The 20,024-nt window shown below is 38.4% G+C and overlaps 1 protein-coding gene across 2 annotated transcripts in view; it reads left to right on the top strand.

Annotated features, from left to right (window-relative positions):
* Positions 1-20,024, top strand: part of SHQ1 (SHQ1, H/ACA ribonucleoprotein assembly factor) — a 38,478-nt gene that overhangs the window by 1,046 nt on the left and 17,408 nt on the right. For both annotated transcript variants that reach the window (XM_058845361.1, XM_058845359.1), the window contains exons 2-11: positions 1,164-1,346; positions 1,803-1,867; positions 2,311-2,433; positions 3,214-3,356; positions 4,061-4,173; positions 6,033-6,160; positions 11,490-11,644; positions 12,875-12,928; positions 14,762-14,885; positions 17,615-17,735. In XM_058845361.1, the coding sequence (XP_058701344.1) occupies positions 1,204-1,346; positions 1,803-1,867; positions 2,311-2,433; positions 3,214-3,356; positions 4,061-4,173; positions 6,033-6,160; positions 11,490-11,644; positions 12,875-12,928; positions 14,762-14,885; positions 17,615-17,735 (1,169 nt within the window). In that variant the 5' untranslated portion in view covers positions 1,164-1,203. The remainder of the gene's footprint in view (positions 1-1,163; positions 1,347-1,802; positions 1,868-2,310; positions 2,434-3,213; positions 3,357-4,060; positions 4,174-6,032; positions 6,161-11,489; positions 11,645-12,874; positions 12,929-14,761; positions 14,886-17,614; positions 17,736-20,024) is intronic.

Here is a 20,024-nt window from a genome sequence, read left to right as displayed (position 1 = left end):
AGCTGTTGGGATTTTGGGAGCTCTTAGCTGTGCTTGTGGTGATGAGAGAAAAATAAAATCCACAGGAATGTGCATCAGGTGTACAGGTGCAGGTGTTCCAGAAGCCAGGTGTTTCCTGTTTAGATACAATACCAAAAAAACATCTGGCAGCTTCTCAGCCTAGAATGGGGGGGAATGTTGCTCCTGGAATCATGTGATAGGGGGAAATGGGAAGTTTTGTTATTTTTCATACATGCTAAACGAGGCTGATTACCCATTATGAGAAAAGGGTGATCTGTTAATTTAGCCTTGTTAATGGTTAATGATTTATGACTGTTCACAAAATGGTCAGAATGGGGATATGTTTAGTAAAAATAACTGAGAGTCGGTGAAAAGTAGTTCTTTCCCAAATAATAGTTCTATTCTGGTTTTACTTGTTAAAATATTTTTGGTTTAGAAAGCTAATTTTCAAAACTGTGTGACCTTTTGTAAACACAAAACAAATGAAAAAAAACCCACAAAAAATTCAAACAATCCATAACTGGGTTCCAAATTAAACCTGAGATGAAAAGCTATTAAAAGGTCAGACAGTTGTATATATATGTGAATAGTACTATATAAATACCTTTTCTTGTGCTAGATATGTACACTTGCCAGAGTTTATAACTACATATGGTTCTGAGGGATGTTACCTAAACTGTCCTTGCATGTCCTGCTCATATTCTGGCTGCTATATGTGTGAATTATAAAACGCAGCTCTATTTTTGGAAATATTACACGTTTTTAGGATATTTTAAATAGTGGTTTGTGTTCAGTTCACGAGAGAACTGCAAAGGTCTAAAGTCAGCTATGTGTGAAATTATAAATAACTGTTACGAAAAGCTGAAAAATTTTAGGACTGAATTTTAGTGTGTTTTTCATATGGAATGTAACAGGTGCTTTCCTATACTCCAACTCTACATTCAGTTGTTTCATTAAGGTGCAGAGGGGTAGTATTTTTATGTTTTTGATAGTGCTTTGATGTTGTTGCTGTTGGCATCAGTGTTTTCTTCTTGAGCACATGGAGGATAATTATGTGAGAATCTGGAATGTTCTTACAGAATTTTGAAGAGACACCACTTGCTCTCATAAATTGGAAGCTACAATTTTTTTTTAATTACTTTTTTTTTTTCCTGTTTCTGTAGGGCCACATAACCAGTGTTTGCTTTTCCTGCTGGATTCATCATGATAACTCCAGCTTTCGAACTGACCCAGGATCCGGATTTTCTTACAGTAAAAATTAGAGTGCCTTATGCCAGAGCTTCAGAGTTTGATCTTTATTTTGAAGGGGAAGATTTCAAATTTTATGCTAAGCCATACTTTCTCAGGCAAGTAGTGGAAAAAAATTTCAAAAATTAATCTTCATAGTAGGAAATAAAGTTAATTTTGATCCCTTCAGAATGTTCTTCATCTGCAGCTTTTATTCTGTTGACTACAGACAGCTCATTTAATGCAAAGATTTGGTTTTTGTGTCTGGCCTCTTTGTTTCTGGGCATTAAATCATGTTAAAGGGAGTTAAAAGAAATACTTTTCTAAATTTACTGTACAATGGCTTTTTAATTGTAAATGGCCAGACGGCTCTCTGGGTGTATTTTGTGAGTGTGTCTTTTCCTGGGAGGAATCCAGAGAGATTGAACTGCATGGATTCCATTACTGTGAGGAGGAGTCATGTAGTTAAGTCCTTTGTGCTGCTTTTGGAATGTGCCTTACATTTTTATAGGCTGAGACATTAACTTGCATAATTAGTCAGGCTTTCAGTGAGGCATCTCATTTTTTGCCTGCAGATTGACACTTCCTGGAAGAATTGTAGAGGATGGCAGAGAAAAAGCATCTTACAATACAGATGAAGGTATTGGTATCTATGTCATAAAAAATGTTGCTATTTCCAGTAATTTATACTTTTTTTAAAAAAGGCAATAAACCAATAAATTTGCTACTTGCAGAACCTTTATTACAAGATTTAAGACAATAATCAGGTTGGGGAATGTAGCCTCTGTGGATTGTTTGATGGAAGGATTAAAAACTAAATAAAGCTTGCTTTCTTCTGTTGGTTTGTGTTTATACAATGTAAGTCAGGAGACTCCAAGTAGTTAAATATTCTCTTTCATGTTTTATCATTAAAATCCTTAATTCTTATGAAATAAGGTTAAAAACATGCACAAGGATCAGTGCAAAATAAAATGCTACCTGCATGTGTCCTACTTCCTCTGAGCCTTTCTCATAGAGGAAAAATGCATGTTTGTCTGTCACAGCTATTTTAATGGAATAATTGTATTCCTACTTTCTTTTAAGGTACCTTTACAATTCAGTTGCCCAAGGAGGTTCCTGGCCAATATTTTGAGGGACTGGACATGCTGACATCTCTTTTAGCACCAAAGAAATCAAGATCAGCAAAACCTTTGGTAGAAGAAATAGGTATGACAAAATCAGTCTTGTTTATACAAGATGATACATGTGTGTAATGAAGCAATTACAGATCTATAGTGTTACTTATAGAAAAGTACAGTATTTTTATTACTGACTAGTCCAAGGTGTGAGAGGGATATGAATAAATCAAAGTGTGGATAAGAGTAGAAATAAATATGTTGCAGGTGATACACATGTCAGCTTTAGAGGTTTAGTTATGTTTAATTTTTTTCAAAAATGTGCTTAAAATGTGCTTTAAAAATATGCTAATGCTCTGTAGGTCTTTGTACCCCTCTAGTGGCTGTAGAACACACACACAGTTGAGTCTTCTGTATGAACTACAGCTGGACTATTAGCTCAAGTGAGAAGCTAATTAAAATCATTAGTGCATGTCTTGCTTAACATCAGTATTTAACAGATAAAAATGTTTGTCTGTCTCTGTTTGATTTTTTTAAATCCTGCCTTAAATTATTGATAACATCACTTAGGTTCTGTCAGAGTTCTCCTAGCATCAAATGCTGATCTTGTTGAATTCAGTGGAACAGGTATTTCAGTCTGAGGGAGTGCAGTTAAAATGTAGTGTTCCTGATGTTCATTTCTGGAAGCTGGGGAGTTTGAAGCAGGACCTGTGAGTTACAGATCTGTATGACCCAGTGTTGAGTGTGATTTCTTAAAAGATGCAGTAAAATGAGGAAAGCAAACACCAGTAGCACAATAAACCTTTCAAAGAAGTAATACGTATTTTTTCTATGTAACAATTTTCTTTTTCTGACCATGCCATAAATACAGCTTCTTCTGCTGAGCTGTCTGAAGAGAATGAGGAAGATTTTGACTGGGAAATGGAACAAATTCCATATGAAGAAAGCACTCCACCACTGCAGCACCCTTATGGATTTGGGAACTTGCGCTCAGGGGTGTTCCAGAGGCTGCAGGTACATGCATTTTGTCTTCTGCTGCCTTGGAAGTTCTGGGTAACTTGCTGTATAGGCTTCCTGGCTTACAAGACAACAACTTTTGAAAAGTGCAACTCAGTTATGTAACTCTAACTTACTATTGTATGAATTGTAGTATTCACAGGTCTTGGAGCAGGATTGCTGTTTATGGAGAAAGTATTTACATTCTATTAGAATATGTATGCTGCTTTATTACCATGAGATTTGTGAAGGAATACATTTCCCATCAGCATTAATGGGATGGGAAATAACTAATTAATGATGTTTAAAAGAGCACTGCAGTTGCCTATTAATTAATGTACAACCACTTCAGAGCGAGAATATTTTCAGAAGTCAAAAGAATGGTATGTGAGTCTTATCTTGTCTTTGTTGGGCTTGTGTGCTTTTGCTTAACATTGCAAATTTATCATAATGCAAAATAACCTCCCTGCCTTATGATAAAATTACCTGAATAGACTTAATAATATCATGTATACTAAGGAGCTTCAAATAATTCCATTTCCTTGGAATTTTGTTGTTTTATTTGCACAGTGAAACCTGAATTTGGAAGACTTGAAAGGGAGGTTGAAGTTTATCTAGGGATTTCAGTGCAATGCTGATAAGCATCCTTCTTCAATTCCTGCTGAATGAATCTTGTGTGCCATACCATTGGCTTGCTCCTGTAATTTTGTTCCCATTGACAGGATGAGCTCAGTGATGTTATTGACATTAAGGATCCAGACCAAACTCCTGCACAGGAACGTAGGAGGAAACGTTTGGCAGCTGAGGCTGCCAAGTTTGAGCCTGATCATTACCTGTGAGTACTGATAGACTTCACCTGGCCAAGTACCTCTGAAACACAAATTATTTGATTTAAGATCACTTTTGGAAAGAGCAGCTTTACATTTGGTCTGGTTTTGTCTCATCAGAGCAGGCCTTGGTGGGTGTTCTTAGTAGGACACTGACACAAAACATTGCTCATCTGTTTTGGGGTTACTCAACTGTTTCATTATTGCTTTAGTCTGTGTTTAAAGGGGGCTGCTGTCAGCTGTTGCAGAATGTTGTTTCATACTTCATCTCTTCAGCAGCTGAGCAGCCACTCCCTGCTTGGGATTTTGTGTTGACAAGGGCAAAATTTTGTTTTTGCCTTGTGAAAAAAGGATTAATAAAACACACTTGTCTAGGAGGGGGGAAATTGAGTTTTGAAGTGAGGAAATTTTGTCTTGGCCGCTTTGTTTTTTGCCTTCATCACATGAAACTTGTTTTACAGCAGAATGAGGAAGATGTCCAAACTGAAACTTTGTGTTTCTTTCATGCCTCTTTCCATGTTGTGAGGTGAAATGATTCTTTGTGCCTTTCAGGTTGGAGAATTTCAGGTCAAGTTAGGTTCAGATAAGTTAAATAAATGAAAGCCATGAGATTTATTAGTATAGATTGATTCTTGCATGATGGATCTGGTGGGAGAAGAGGATAGTCCCCAGTGGGGAGGATTAGTGCTGTGGTGTGTTTTGTGAGGACAGGAAGGCTTAACCTATTCTGAGTTGTTTCAGAAGGTAAGTTTGCAAAGCTGGACTTTTTCCACAATTGACTGTTTTCAGAGGCAGCCTCATGTCTTCCTGTAACACACAATAAAATAGAAGAGCTTTCCTGAACTACATTTCACTAGAACTGAAGTAGTTCCTAACCTCTAATGGGATGCAAATTGCAGTAATTTCTAGTTTCAGTTTTAGATTCTGTGTTCTGGCCTGGTAGAGCTATACCATTCAGTTTAATGGCTGTGTCTTGGTTGTTTCAGAACCAGCCTTTCTTCAACAAAAGTTGTTTTCCTGAGGAGAACAGAAACTCTGCAGAAATGGGGGCAAACAACTGTTCTGGTGGCCTTGAGGAAAATGTACCCTGATAGCTCTAAGTTGCTTTGACATTGAAGGGAGGGAACAAAAAAATCTCTCAGTGTGAGAGGGAAGCAGATTACATTCTGTGTTCAGGTTATGTGTGGTGATTAAGAAGGTATGGAGAAATTTCCTGTGGTTTTGGTTTTTTTTTGTTTTTTTTCAATTCTTAGTATTTATACCATTGTTTGGCATGAAGAAAATGCTCAAATGCTAAGAGGAGGCTTAGAACTTTAATCCTTTAGGATTACTAGATTGAGATTTTTACCACAGCGGCTTTGTGCTGAGATGGAGGTGATCTCTCTTCCAGAACTCATGTACAGCTCTTCTTTTTCCATGCTGCTGCATGTCCTTACTTAAAGTCCATCCCCATCCCTCCTTCACCTTTTTCCTTCAGTTGCATAACTTCCCCCCAACAAATGCCCTGGGTCTTAAGTGGGGGAGCTACCCAATAAAATCAAGTGATTTGTCTGAGAAGCCTTTGGAGTGTTTTCCTTTAGCTGAATCAGGTTGGTTCAGCTTCACGTGATGATGCTGCAAGCTCATGAAATCCCTGGACTTCTGGGTGGCTCAGGAGAGGTGGAGGAAGTAAGGAAGGAATACTTACTGAAAGACAGGAGAATATTGGGGGTTTTAAAATAATTTTCTGCTTTAAAGTGAACATATTTCTAACATGGATAATAACCTGGAGCCAAGTGAGACGTATTCTATGGATGTGTTAATATGTACCCACGTATAATATGAATTGAAATAAATAGCATGTGAAAGTTCTTTCTATTTTCCCTAGAGCTGATTTTTTTGAAGATGAAGCTATTAAGCATCTTTTAAAGTACAAACCCTGGTGGATTGATGCTCATAAAAAGATGACAGCCTTGCAGGGAGAAAGTCATCAGGAACATGACAGTCCTGCATTTGGTGAGAATATACATATATATATAAGTATAGATATGTATATATGTGCACACATCTGTTGCTTGAATGATAATTGCTGTGGTGCCATTTTATAGGTTATTGTCCTTAAAGGAAATTTATTACTCTATTACATTTAATATTTATTACTTTATTGCATTACTTTATGGGTTTTGGAGACGTGTTTTCAAAAGGAACTCTTTGTGTCCATTTAGAAACCTAAAGGGATGTTTCCAGGGTGAGTAGGTGACCTTGTGGAAACACTGGTAACAGATAACTGAGGCTGCCTCCCTGCACACAGTGATTACAGAGAGCACTACGAGTTACTGTTGTGCATTTTCTTCTATTCTTCTTTGTTCATTTCCTATGTAGTATGAAAATCTCATATTCCTAAAGTAGATGATGGTAATCCCTTTACCAGAGGTTTTCAGTGCACTGATAATACCTGAACCTCCACATTTTCTCTGGGAGAACAATAGAATTTGAGTAGATGTTGTGTATTTTACTGTGAATGTAATCTGTTCTTCTGTAATCTGATCTGGTCTCTTTTCAGCCTCTGAAGCCAGAAATTGTTAATTATGTCCATCATAACCACTTGGTTTAAAAAGCATTGGACAAAGGTACAAGAGGCTTGAAAACACAATAATGAGGGGTTCCTTTGTTTGTTTTTATCCATTCACTCCTTAGTAAATGAAATACTACTCCTGCTTGCTTGGTTTAAGGAATATAATTAAAATGAAGAGCTGCTGGATGATTTTATTGATAAGGAATGTTTTTCCTCCAAATTGAGGTATTGAGGAAAAATATGTCTGTTGTTGGGTTTTAGGGGCAGCAACAAACTCCTCAAAAGCCTGGCAAGCCTGCTAATAGAAATTACACAGAAAATGAACATTATAAAGTCCATTTGCTCCAAACCATTTGTTCTAACAGATACCTATTTAATAAGAATGATCAAAAAAAATCTTACCTTCATGGGGCTGAGTGGAGACGCTGATGCAGTTTTGTGAATCTTGAGGAAATTTAAGTAACATCAGAGGTAATCTGGAGTTTGGGTGATGTTAATGACAACAAATCCACCCTTTTCCTTGGAAGGACCTGAATTTTGGTAACGTTTGCGCTGTTTGAATAAGTGACTGAAATCAGTGGAGGTTCCTAAACCTGAGTGAGCTGTGGTGAAGGAAACCACCATGAGAGGGAGTGCAGGTTCTACTTGAAGGTCTCCTGTGAGCAGCAATACAGAAGGGCAGGAGGTGGCTCCAGGCTGTTCCACCTGGGATCTGATCAGCAGCAGGATGTGTCCCCTGTGGTTTTTATATTGCTTTACCCAGCCAAAGGAATGCTGCAGTTAATCAGGAATTCCTGTCTGTCCTGTGTGAAGGAAGGATTTGTTTTTGAGTAAAGACATGTTGCTCCTCAAGTTAAACATTAAAGTGAGTTTAGGGTGGGAAAGAGACATAAAAATTAGCAGATTCTTTAAAAGTTTATTTTCTTATCCAGAAACACTAAATAAAGATAATTACTTTTATTCTTCCTTTCCCTGACTTACATTGGTGTCTTTTCAGTTGTTATCTTGATTGGTTTCTTGGAACCAAAAATTTGATTACTTTTGTCCTTATAACGTCTTTGGCTGCAAGTAATTAGAAGTACAGATGGCCTTTTTTATTTTTTGCGTGACATTGCAATTAACTGAAGATTTTCTTTGGTTGATTACTGCTCTTATATTTATCCCTCGTTATTTTCTCTTTGTTTTTATATCGTCAGGTTCTTCTAATGTCTCGTTACCAGATTTTTTTTTCTCTTTTTGGTTCATCTCTTCTCATTAACATTTAAAGTTTTTATCTCTCTTCTGTCCTTACTTTGAATCTATTTTTATTTGACCTTTTTACTTTTTCACCAGTGTGCGTGGTTTGTGTATTTTGCCTTTTTAATTTTTTTTTTTTAATCCTGAGTGTCTTTTCTTTCTTTTGTCCTTTTTGTGCATCTTACTGTGTATTCTCTTCCAGCCCTTTTTGTTCACACTTACAATGTCTTATTCAAGTCAAGTAATACTCCATAAAGCCTTATTAATTACACAGCCTTTCCCAAGAGGGGATAACATTTTTGGAAAGCTTGCTTGCTGCTGCTGCTGAAGTTTACATTAGTGTCTTCCTTCTACAGATTCCAGATGAAAGGGGTTCCATTTTCTAACAGTCACATTCAGCTTGGTTAAAAGTTCATTTTTATTCTACTTCAATTGCACAACTGTAAAAAACTCCTCTTTAGGCAACACAATAATCTTCAAAGGCTCAGGCTGACATATGTATTTAATCTAGCATTTATATGCTCCAAGGATATCTTATTTTGTTCAGGGTAACCTCTCATGCTTACAGTGACTGTTCTTTCTTATTTCTTTATAGAAAGAGAAGCAATTTCCTCTCAGAGTTCCACCTTTCAGTAAGGCTTGGCTCAGATATGTGCCATTACTGGTGGATTCATAAGTTTAAGATGGATTACTTTTCTTTTTTTATCAAATTTCTGCAATTGTGCTGTCTACCTGCTTTGCTCAGTTTTCAGAGCTTTGCATCATATGTTCCTTCCTGGCACTGCTCTGCTGCTGAGCAGGTTTTTGTTAGGTGAGGAAATTCTGCTTTTTATTCATGCAAAACTCTTAATGATCAGACTCCACTGTAAAATATCTCAGGCTTTAAAAGGCAAGAGCAGTAGAAAGAAAGAATGATGTATGGTGTTGATACGTTTGTGGAAATGTGGGTTTCTTAAGGAATAGCAAGAAAAATGGGTATAAAGGAAATCGTGAGATCCAGGAAACGCTGTCCAAGTCCAGTGATTCTGTGGAGAATGCCTGGAGGAAGAGGTCAGAAGTGATGTGGAGGAAAATGTGCTGGAAATGTTGATTTGAGAGGTGGAGATGGAGGCTTGGGAGGAAAGAAAAGATCAATGAAGGAGATAACAATTGAATGGAAGAATTGCAGAGACAGGAGAGGAATGAGCAACCCAGACTTGAATGGCCATAGTGTGAGTATGGGTGTGCATGGGGCATAGATCTGTGGTTTTGGCACTTTTGGCTCATTTCCTGGAGCACTGAGGCTCTTCTGATCACAGTCTACCTAACAGAGCTTTAGGGAGTCAAAGATGGCCAGAATCTGCAATTTTACCAGAATGGCCCCATGTACAAGGGGCAGAGTTTTTGCTGAGGCTTCAGTGACAACTTTTTATGGGCAGAGTCTGTACAGGAAAGAAGTGGGAATTTTCACTTACCTCTCACACCTCAACAGGCTGCAACAAATCCAAGCAATTTAACACAAAATCAGCTTTATTATTTCAGCTATTTGTTTAAATTTACATTATTACTGAGCGTTTTTAAGGCAGTATCCAGCACTGGGGAAGATGCTGACCCTGCACAAAGGCGTTGGGTGCCTCCAGTCAAAGTAGTGCTGCCTTTCATCTTGTAATGGCTTAGGAAGAGCTTGAAAAGAAACTTGTTTGCTACTGACTAATATCAATAGCTTTATTCTGACTAATCTGCTCTCTGCTGACTATTCTCCTTCATCTGATGTTGATGATTCCTTAACCTACAGGGATAGAAGCGCACATTTAAAAAACTTTAAATTGTAGCATAATACTTCAGTTTAAAAGAAAAAAAAAAAAAAGAGGAGGAGGGGTCAGTTCTGCTCAGCTCTTTCCTTTTGGCAGAGTGGTGGGGTTCAAGACTTGGTTTGACAGGATTATAAACTGAGATTCTGCTCTCACCAGCACATTATCAGAGGTGCTTCCTAACCTGTACTTTCCTGACTGACCACTGAGTCAGCTCTCTGTGTGGGTCCAGCACATTTTATCTAAGTGCCCTAACACATTTAGAGCTGCAAGTGTCATAGTAGTCTCGAGATACAGATCTCCCAGTGATTTAAGTGGTGTTATCACAGTGTAAAATAGCAGTAGGGCTGTAACAAAACACCCTCTGGCTGTCAGACCTCATCCTCCCCTCAGAAATTAAACTCTGCTTCACTGACATTCTGCTGCTGGAGGACAATTTGAAGTATCTTCTTTTTTAACATGAGGAATAGCCAGTTTAAAAAAAGTAAAAGAGGTGATTAAAATGTAAAGGTAATGTCTGCAGTCTCATCTGTTAGAAATTTTGTGAGATGAATGCCTGACTCCTTTAGATGTGGATGTATTAACACACATTTTTCCTCTGGCATGGTTTTGCTACTGGCAAATACACAAAACAGTTCTAAATCAAAGTTACAAAAAACTTGCCTATTTAGCTTACTTGATAAGTAGCAGCAAGTGCTGCTTTGCATTAGATTAATACTGATTGTGGTACAGATTGTTAGCTAAAATTTGGCAGTGTAGCTGTACAAAAGTGTACAGGCTTCATACAGCAGAAATGTAATTACAATTTTAATTGTTCTGATAATTTCACACCATGTACTTGAAAGTTTTGAATGGGGAAAACAAAATAAGTGGTGGTTTGGAAATACTAATAATGAGTTTCAGGCCTGGATAATTAATTGTTCAAAAACTTCAGGCAATGGATAGTTTTTTTTAGCATTAAAGTATTTTCTCAGAGAAAGATATTTTATTTGCAACACCTGACACTTTGCAGCAACTTAATGAACATCTCATAACATTTACCTTTGGGAATTGCCTAGTCTACGTCTTGTTTGCTGTTGTTTAATAGACCTGGAATTTCTGTGTTTATGGTCCAGTTGAAGATGTTATGATGCTTCAGAGTTTGAATTTTAGAAGAAGAAAACTTTGCTGCTGTATTTCATGAATTTCACTGAGAGTTTCTTTGTTTAAAAGTGAAGTGTGATTCGTGTTTACATTGAAGTCAACTTATAAAGAAATTCACTGATAGAGATTCTCATCTATAGTTGTGATTCAAGGAGTGATACTGACCTGCTTTGCATGAAGAGAAAAAACAGAGTTAGAACTGCCATAGTCTTTTCTAACTTGTCACTTGCCTCTGGATTTTTGTCCCATACATTTTGGGCTTAAGAATCCTAATTTTACTCAGATCCTGGTTGTGCATTTATCCCTGTGTAAAATATCCAGGCATCCACAGAAATCCTTGGCACCTGGAGAGGTTCAGAATCATCAGTGTGTACTTGCAGTGCTGTATTGGAGCTTGACATTGAAATTAGGATACCAGAGCTTAATAAAAGTTAAAAAGGAAAGTAAGAGTGATTTAGGCTTTTTCTTGAGTGATGGGTGACTTGTAATTAGTTACACGCTCCTTTTTAACGACACTGTTGGAGTAGTATTACCACCTATTAAAATGAATGTGCCAGCTTTAAACTCATAATCAATTATCAATTAATTTTACTTTTTATAGTTGTCTTCTCCGAGGAGGAGAGAGAGCAGATGAGGAAGTTCACAAATAAATCTTACCTTCTGGATAAAAGGAGTCGCTGCCACGTGTATCTTGGATTAATTGATATTCTTCTGGCATATTGTTACGAGATCTGTGTCAATGAAGGGGACAAGAATGTAAGTTGAAAAAAGTCAAAAATAGAACATGTTTTAGGAACCTAGTGCTGGACCCTGTACTGCCATTTAGGGAACTTACCTCTTAAAGTGAACTTACTCCCAGGCATTAAAACATACATGATGAAGTTAAAATGAACGACTTCATATCTCTAAATTTGGTGTTCATGGGGATTAGTAGGATTTTTAAATACTTGTGTTCTTCTGCAGCAGCATTGTAATAGGAGAGACATGGAGGAGCAGGAGATTCCAGACAATTCTGTGTAGTTCTGATTTGTGTTTATGCAAATTTAACAAAATAATTGTTCTTTTGTGTTCTGTGTGGATACCTTGCCCTCTCAGAATTGCTTCCCAGATACAACTTTGTGCCTTGCATTTCCTGTGCTGATATGTTTTTTCAATGCTTTTAACCAAAATATTGGCACATGTAATCAAAACCATTCTGGCTTAATCTGACTGACACTCAGGGCATGGACTGTAGAATGACGAGCAAGACATCCAGACCTGCTGATTCACCAGAATAACCTGTGATTGTTGTTGTGTTGCATGTTGGAGCTGCACAGAATTGCAAATCTGCCAGGATCACAGTTGTACAATTCTTTATTGGTTTTGCAGTAACTGTATGATGTGTGTGGAAAACACACTGGGCTTCTTCTCCTTTTCCCCCCATGCCCTTTTTTTTATTCCTATTTAATAGGAAAACCAAGACATTCAGGCCACACAAATCTTTACCAGAGCCAGGACAAGGCTTTCTGGCTTTTTGCCCCAATCATCCTGCTGGACCTCACTTCCACTCAAATACTATGAATCTGTCACATATTAAGAATAATGATATTTTACATACACTGCTGGCTTCAGGACCCTCTCTGCAAGCCAAAAGTCTTGAGCTGATTTCATGAAACAAGGCATTTGAGCCTGGCTTTTGTTGATTCAAGTTTCTACTGCTTTGTGCAAAGGGACAGAATTCCACTAAAACACCATTTCTCTGTGTATTGCTGTTACATTTTAAAGATTTTGTGCATGGGCTGGATCATCCTACTATGGAAACCAACTCAGAAATTCAACATCTGCATTGCAATATAATTTTTAATGCTGTCCTGTGGCCACTTCGATGCACATAATGTAATTACTGCTTGTTATTCACAAAGGTTCTTAAATTGCTGCCAGAATGTTATCTTAACCAGCAGTGTTGGATTAGATAATACTTGTTTTACTGTCTTCTCTTAAAATCAGGTTGAATCATCTTGGAACATCAGGAAGCTGAGTGCAACGTTGTGCTGGCTGGAGGTAAGGTAAAAATAAAGTTTTGTGTTATGTTTTTGCTGGATTACTTGGGGGGGGAGGTTTGGTGTTTTGTTTCTGTGCCACATTTGCTCTTTCAGTATTGGAGATTAATTAATTGTATTTTCTGTTTTTAGTGGTACCAGGAATTGATTTGGGGCTCCAGAAGTTAGTGAGCACATGTTGCTTTACCTGCTCCCTTCTTTTCAGCCTTACTCTTGGAATAATAAAGGCTGGAAAAGACTTTTAAGATCCTCAGGTCCAACCATTACCAGCAGAATCACCATGTTCATCATTAATCCACATCCATGTGCCATGTCCCTGTTTTAGCTGCTGCTCACCCTTTGAACCAGCTGAGACCAGAGGAAACCCTGAATTCCATTCTCTCCACATTCAGATTGTTCACTGAAAGCACCCAGGCCTTTGCAGAGAAATTGTTACAGAGCTGGAGGTGGGAAGGACTTGACCCGGCCTGAAATCCGTTAATTCCTAAAATGCAGGAAGGTGGAAAGGCCTGTCCCAGCTCAGTCCTGAAATGACTGAGCCAAGTCTCACTTTGCAGGATCAAAACTGAAATTGGACAGGATTTGTGGGTCCACTCCTTCAAACTTTTCCAGTAGTGGAGAATGTTGCATTCAGTCATAACTTGTCCTGTGATAACAGGTTTTCTTTTGAGTTCTGCAGTAGCAGGTTGCAAAGGGCAAATAAAAATGCCCTGATTGCCTTAATTCACAATGTATTTTTTTTCCAGATCCATGATCTATCATAGTGAAGGAGTTTGCTGCAAATGCTTATCCTATGATAGAGTTCTTGGGGCAGTGTATTTCACACCTGGAAAACTCAAAATCCTGGCACCAAGCTGTTAATAACTATCTCTGTTAGATAAATCATTAGGCCTGGGAATTTTCATCATTCTGTAAAATAAAAAAAATTGCCTCAGCTTTGGTTTGTTGGAGCTGACTGCCATTTTGCTGGCCATGACATGTACACACCTTAGCCTCTAAATATTAAATCACAAACCATAAATGATTTAAATGCTCACTGGTGATCCATTAAAATGAACAATGGGTTGAAGTGGTCTTTGCACAGCATGCAAAGAAGTGTTGGCTGTCAGCAAAGTGCTTTTATTAATTTTAATAGATTGAGAGTTCAAGATGAAGTAGGTATTTTTTTTAATTTATTAATTAATAAATGGAGCATTTTGTCTTGAAAAGTGAAAGCTGGAAGGGAAATCACTCTTAAGAAAGTCTTTAATAACTCCTTAATGCCTCTGGCCTGGGTAAATTAGAGGTGTTCCTCACTCATGAAGGAGGACAATGAACTGTTCTCCCCAGGCAGGTATATTTATCCCTGTCTTGAATATCTAGAATTTTCATGAAAAGCAGAGTCGTGTATCATTTTTAAAGATCTTACATGTACACATGTATTTGGTTAATATCATATGGATTTAATTTTTCTTTATTCTTAAAAGGCTTTTTATAGCTTCTCCTTAATATATATAATAATGTGGGACAGATGTAATTTATTGTTTTAATCTAAAGGATGGCAAAGTCTCGAGTGAGATGTTTTATTCCCATGTTCTCTACATTCTTTTTTTAATCCCAAACCACTAAAATGCACAGGACTGCTGTTACCTTGCCATGCAAACTCAATGTGCAGTGTCTTGTTTCTATTTAACACGTACATTTCCGTATCTATTTAAATACAGATTTTAGAGACATAATAAATTAAAATGTGTTGGTTTTTTTTTTTTTTGTCCTCCCATTCTGTGGCTTTTTTTCCTTAAAGGAAAACAAATAAGCACACAGACTAATTCAGATTTTTCACTGATGCACACAGAGTTTCTCCAGCATCCATGATGTCCTGGTATCTTTTGGAAGAAGAGTGCTGTGCTATCCCCTGTACAGGCATTTTGAGCTGGTGACACGTGCCTTCAATGACACAGTCATGATTCTGCAGCTGGGTGAGTGTTTAGGGCCTGGAAGTTGTACACAACCATCTTTATACCTTGGTTTGCTAAAGTTACCTGCAGCTTTCCTATTTAGCATGAGTTACCTCCTTGAGAAAAGCATTAGATTTATTATTTGGACAGAAGGATCAGTGAGAAAGCAGTGCTTCAGTGGTTTATTTTAAATGCTTGTGAGTTGCAGGATTAAAATCCCACACAAATGGCAATATTAATCTTTACTTCTGCCAAAAACCATTGCTGATTGAAAATCCCATTGACATTATAACAGTCAGGGAGTGAAGTTTTAAGGGGAAGATGGATGCTGTCCCTCCTCACTTATCTCCACTGCCTTATGTTGCTGTTCCTAAGTGTGAAAAAGAAAATTCTGATAACAAAACTGCAGTGATGCAGTGCTGACAGCCTATGGAGTTTTTTCTGAGGAGGACAGTACATGAGGTAAGAAATTTGCTTTTCTTTTAATATCACGATGGAAAATGGTGTTGCAGTGAACATTGTGATCCAAAGAGATATTGCCTGAGTGGGTAAGTTATTACCAGGATGTTTCAGTTTAAAAGTTTATATCATTATTTTCTTGTGTCTCAGCATACTATTCAAAAAGAGAGTAACAGCCAAGTTCAGTTTATCTTCAGGTGAATGCTCCTCCTTGAAAATGTGGAAAAACATAGAAGTCTGCAGGGGAAAAAGAATGTAAAATAGAGATATGACTTAAACTTTCCTTCCAAATACACAGGATCAAAGTTGGTAGAATTTCATGATGTTATAAAATCAGATTATCATATCAAACAGCACATACAGAGCTGGGGTCAAATTTTATCCTCATTTTGGAGTAGTCTATGGACTGTAGTGGAAAGAGGAGTGGATTTCTGAATCTGCAGAATTCAGGTTTCAAGCTGTTGTCTGGCAGCTCTCAGCAAGGCACTCCAGAAGGATCCAGTGATCTGCAGGACACATTCTCTGACTTCCCTGTTATACACATTGGAAGCTTTTTTATTGCTACTTTTAAACACAACTAGCGGGCTTTTTTGAATATGCAAGAAGTAGCATCTGCACATAAAAACCAGTTTATTTCTTGATCAGTATAATGCAGAGCTGTAGCTGTGCAAAAATGTAAAATCCCATGGGCCCATGTTCTAAAAGCAGACATTTGATAGTTTGCATGATGCAGGATTCCCTGTTTCAAGTCTGGCAAGACTTGCTGCCTCTCATTAGAGACCCATTAAGGTACTATAATCCAAAACTTTTAATTTATGAAGAAAGACATTTTTAGTTTCAAATTAGTGTAACGTTTACTGATGTACATTGTTACTTGGCAGATGTTGGAAATGGCTTGGGCTGACAGCTTGACAGCTGGAACCTGAAAAAATCAGCAAAATTTTAATTCCACACATCATTTCTTTGTAAAAGAGCACACTTCTTTTTAGTCAAAATAGTGATGTTTGACAAGAATTGATGGGGATACAATTTAAAAGTTATTAGTTATATTGGGGGTTTTAGGTTTTCTTTGCTGACTTGGTTTCCAAAACCAGTGGGGATTTTTTGTTCTGTTTGCCATGGTTTTTTCCTCTCCCCATTCCTCCTCCTTATTGCCATCTTCCTCACCCTTAAATTTCATTCTCCGGCTGTGTTTCTTCAGCATGGAATTACTTACAAATACGCAAACAAATTTTGTGCTTGAACAGCAGGGGGAGTTCTGATCTTTTTTGTTTCTTTTTTTTTTTTTTTTTTTCCCTTCTCCTCTAAATCTGTAAAATGTAATTTCATCCCTGTTCAGGTTTCATAGCCTAGGAGGAGCCAGCCTCTTGGGAGAGGGTTATTAGATTCCATTTGCAGTGGTGGCTGTTTTCATTTGAATGTGGGTTTTTTTTCCCCACCATTAAACGGTGAAAATAATTTTTTTTAAGTGTTCCAGCACTTAACCCTTTAGCAACTGTCATCAGAAAACTAAGGGGGGAGATTCCAGCTAATTGGAATGTTGCATATGAAGGAAAAGTCAAACTGACAACAGGAAGTTTTCTGGTTATGGAGTGAGAGCACATTTTTAATCTTTTGCTGTATTTATTGACTGTGTGTCAAATGGCTCCTTCCTGAACCTGAAGTGAGGTTTTTTTTCTTCCATTTTGCCAAGCTATTCTGTGACTAGCAGAAATAGGGAAAGTTCTCCCTAATTCCAGGCCCTGGTCTGCTGTTAGGTAATCATTACATTGCCTCACACAATTCCATGTGCTTGGCCCTGCTGTGAGCTGTGCATTTCCAACCTTATTATTTCCCAGCACTGGTATTTGTGTAGGCATAAAGGGAAAAATGCTGCTCTTAGGAGAGATGATGGGGCATAGCTTCTTGTTATTTGTGAGCTACTTTTCAGCTTAGTTTGTTTCTTTTTAAATACAGTGCCCTGCTTGTCTGTGCCAAAGATTGGGCCAGCAGAGCTCAGAGCACTGGAGGAGCTGGGGGAAGGGGAAGGGGCTGCTTCAGCTGTGGAGAATTACACGCATGGCTGGGCCTGCAGGCTTTGGTCTTGCAGAGATTCCTGCTGAATCCAGAGGCTCCCCATCCCCAGGGAAGTGGATGCTGAAGGACACAGTGCTGCTGTTCCCAGCCTGGGAATCAACCCCAGTTTCCAGGGTGGTCGTAGATACTGTGGTTATTAAACCCTCAGGTGTGAGATGATAAAGGTGATCTGTTAGGATTTCTTGTGAATCACAAAAACAAAAATCTGTTTCCAGGGAAAGCTGCAGTTTTGAAGTGTCTGCTGGACATTCACAAGATTTTTATGGAGAGTGACCCTGCTTACATCCTTAATGATCTCTTCATTACAGACTATTGCATCTGGATCCAGAAAGTCAAGTAAGTTCTTCAGTAGCTGCTGATGTGGGAGATGTTTCATCTATGAACAAATATCAGTAAAATAAACTCTGTCTCCTATATGTGGGAATATGATCAGTTTTTTCATTTAGCAACTTTGTCCAGCAATTCTTGATACAGAAGCAAAGACATTCAGCAAGACTGTATTAAAATGCAGTGACACCATTGGAGAAGGGAGGGCAGAATTGGATTTTAAATGGAAGTGTGGATTTTCATTAATATATTAGTAGGTGTTTTTGGGGAAAAAAACAGCTTCTGGGGAATTCTGATTTTATTGTGATCTTTCTTAGGAAGAGAAATGTTTACATAGCACTTATGTAACTTCAGGCTAAAGGCTGGAAGGAGCTTCCAGTTCAAAACTGACAGCACATGCAAAGCATTCCCAGCTGCATGGAACACTGATTTATGGGCTGTAGCAGTTGCACCAATTGATTATTAACACCAGAACAAGTGTCACAAATCCCCATGTGCTCTGTGCTCCTGCAGCTCTCCCTGGCACTGTGGGAAGCTTTGGCTTCCACTACTTGAGAGGAAAGACTCTGCCACCTCCAGACAAAACCCCTGCACTTCTGTGTCTCACCTGTGCCCTTTTAATGGAGTCAGCATGGCGTATTTCCAGAGTTTTGGGTAGTTTGCAGCCAGACTGGTTGGAATACCAGCATGTTTTAATGGCTTAAAACCAAAAGTATCTGTAGGAAAACAGTGGGAAGTGGATTAAATGATTAAAGCAAGCTGCATGTTCAAATCTTACTAAGCTTTATATTGTTCTTGTCAGATTTATTCTGTTTTTTGTACAGCTTTTGTACTATTTTTCCTTCCCTTTCATATCTTCACAGCCTTCTCTGAAAGCCCACAAAAGGTGTGAGTTGGAGCAGGGATGACTAATACACACACAAAAAATGTCATTGTTTTGTTTGTTAATACAGCAATGCAGAGTCCTAAACCAGGGGCTAAAATAGTCTTTGTATTTAACAAGAGACTGTGGAGGATAAAATATCTGAGGTGCACAAGACAGTGAAGGGGACATAGAGAGAATTTGATAATAATTGTGATCAGAAGGGGGAATGAGACAGAGAATTGAGGCAGCCTGCACAGGCTGTTGTGTTTAGGTGTGACCTTAGCAGTACTTCTTGGAGAATTAAAGACCCTCAGTTCATAGCTGTTCATGATGATCTGTAGATGTTGATTTTTAATCTCTGTGTGCTTTCAGTGACTCTGTTCCTATAGGTAACAATATATAAAGTACTTTAAATCAATTACAGGTGTTTCCAAACATTTTGATTCATCAGTCTTGCTTAATTCCTGAAACAGCCAGTTCATTTTACACCCTCATCTTTGAGGAGGCCTTTTTCAACCACACCTTAAATGTGTGGGAAATACACCAAGTGTGGGGAAATTCAGGTTGAAGTTGAGTAGAAAAAGTGCAGTAAATAAAGGAGAAAGTTATTTCATGGGTCTTTCACAAAGAAATGAGTCATTAAGCAGCAATACCTCTGCTGCCCATATCAATGAATATAATGTCTGGCAAGTCAGTCATAAAACCCAGTTTTCTTTAAATCCAGCCCAGGAAAATGCACAGTAGCTATAAGTGACTAATAGATTAACACATTTCCTCCCAGACTCTCACATTATGTCCCAGTTAAGCAGAACTGACAGCTGCTGGAAAGAGGGCAATTAAGCTATCTTATTGTCAGAGTGACATGGCACAATGGCTGTCTGTCATTAGGAGAGCAAGAGAGAGAGGAGCTGCAGAACCCAGTCCTATTTTTAGGCCTGAATCAGGACAGCATTTAAGCATATGCTGCAGTCATTGCTGTGCAGTTCAGCAGTGTTTGAAGTTCAGCAAGTGCAAAGGGAATGGGAACACTTGGTTTTGTTCCTTTATGTTGAAGGGAACAGCTAAGATCACTTGTCATTCAGGACATTGCTTGACAGGTTGGTGGTTTGTCTGTTTGAGGCAAGGGGTCCCAGCTCCCCAGGGTGTGGCACCTGGAGGGGAGGATGGTGCGTCTTCCAGGGGAAGAAGGTTGTGACATCCCTCTGGTAATTTCCTCTGAAGCCCTGGCACAGGTGCCCAGAGAAGCTGTGGCTGTGCCTGGTTCCCTGGAAGTGTCCAAGGGCAGTCTGGAGCACCCTGGGATAGTGGAAGGTGTTCCTGCCCATGGCAGGGGATGGGAGGTGAACTTCAAGGTCCCTTCCCACTCAAACCATTCTGAGATTCTATAATTGCTGTTGTGGTGGAAGAGTTTTGGGAGGGGAAGGTATTTAGAG

Source organism: Poecile atricapillus, chromosome 9, assembly GCF_030490865.1.
Source record: "Poecile atricapillus isolate bPoeAtr1 chromosome 9, bPoeAtr1.hap1, whole genome shotgun sequence".
NCBI classification, from domain to species: Eukaryota; Metazoa; Chordata; class Aves; order Passeriformes; family Paridae; genus Poecile; species Poecile atricapillus.
This window is presented reverse-complemented; position numbering and strand designations above follow the sequence as displayed.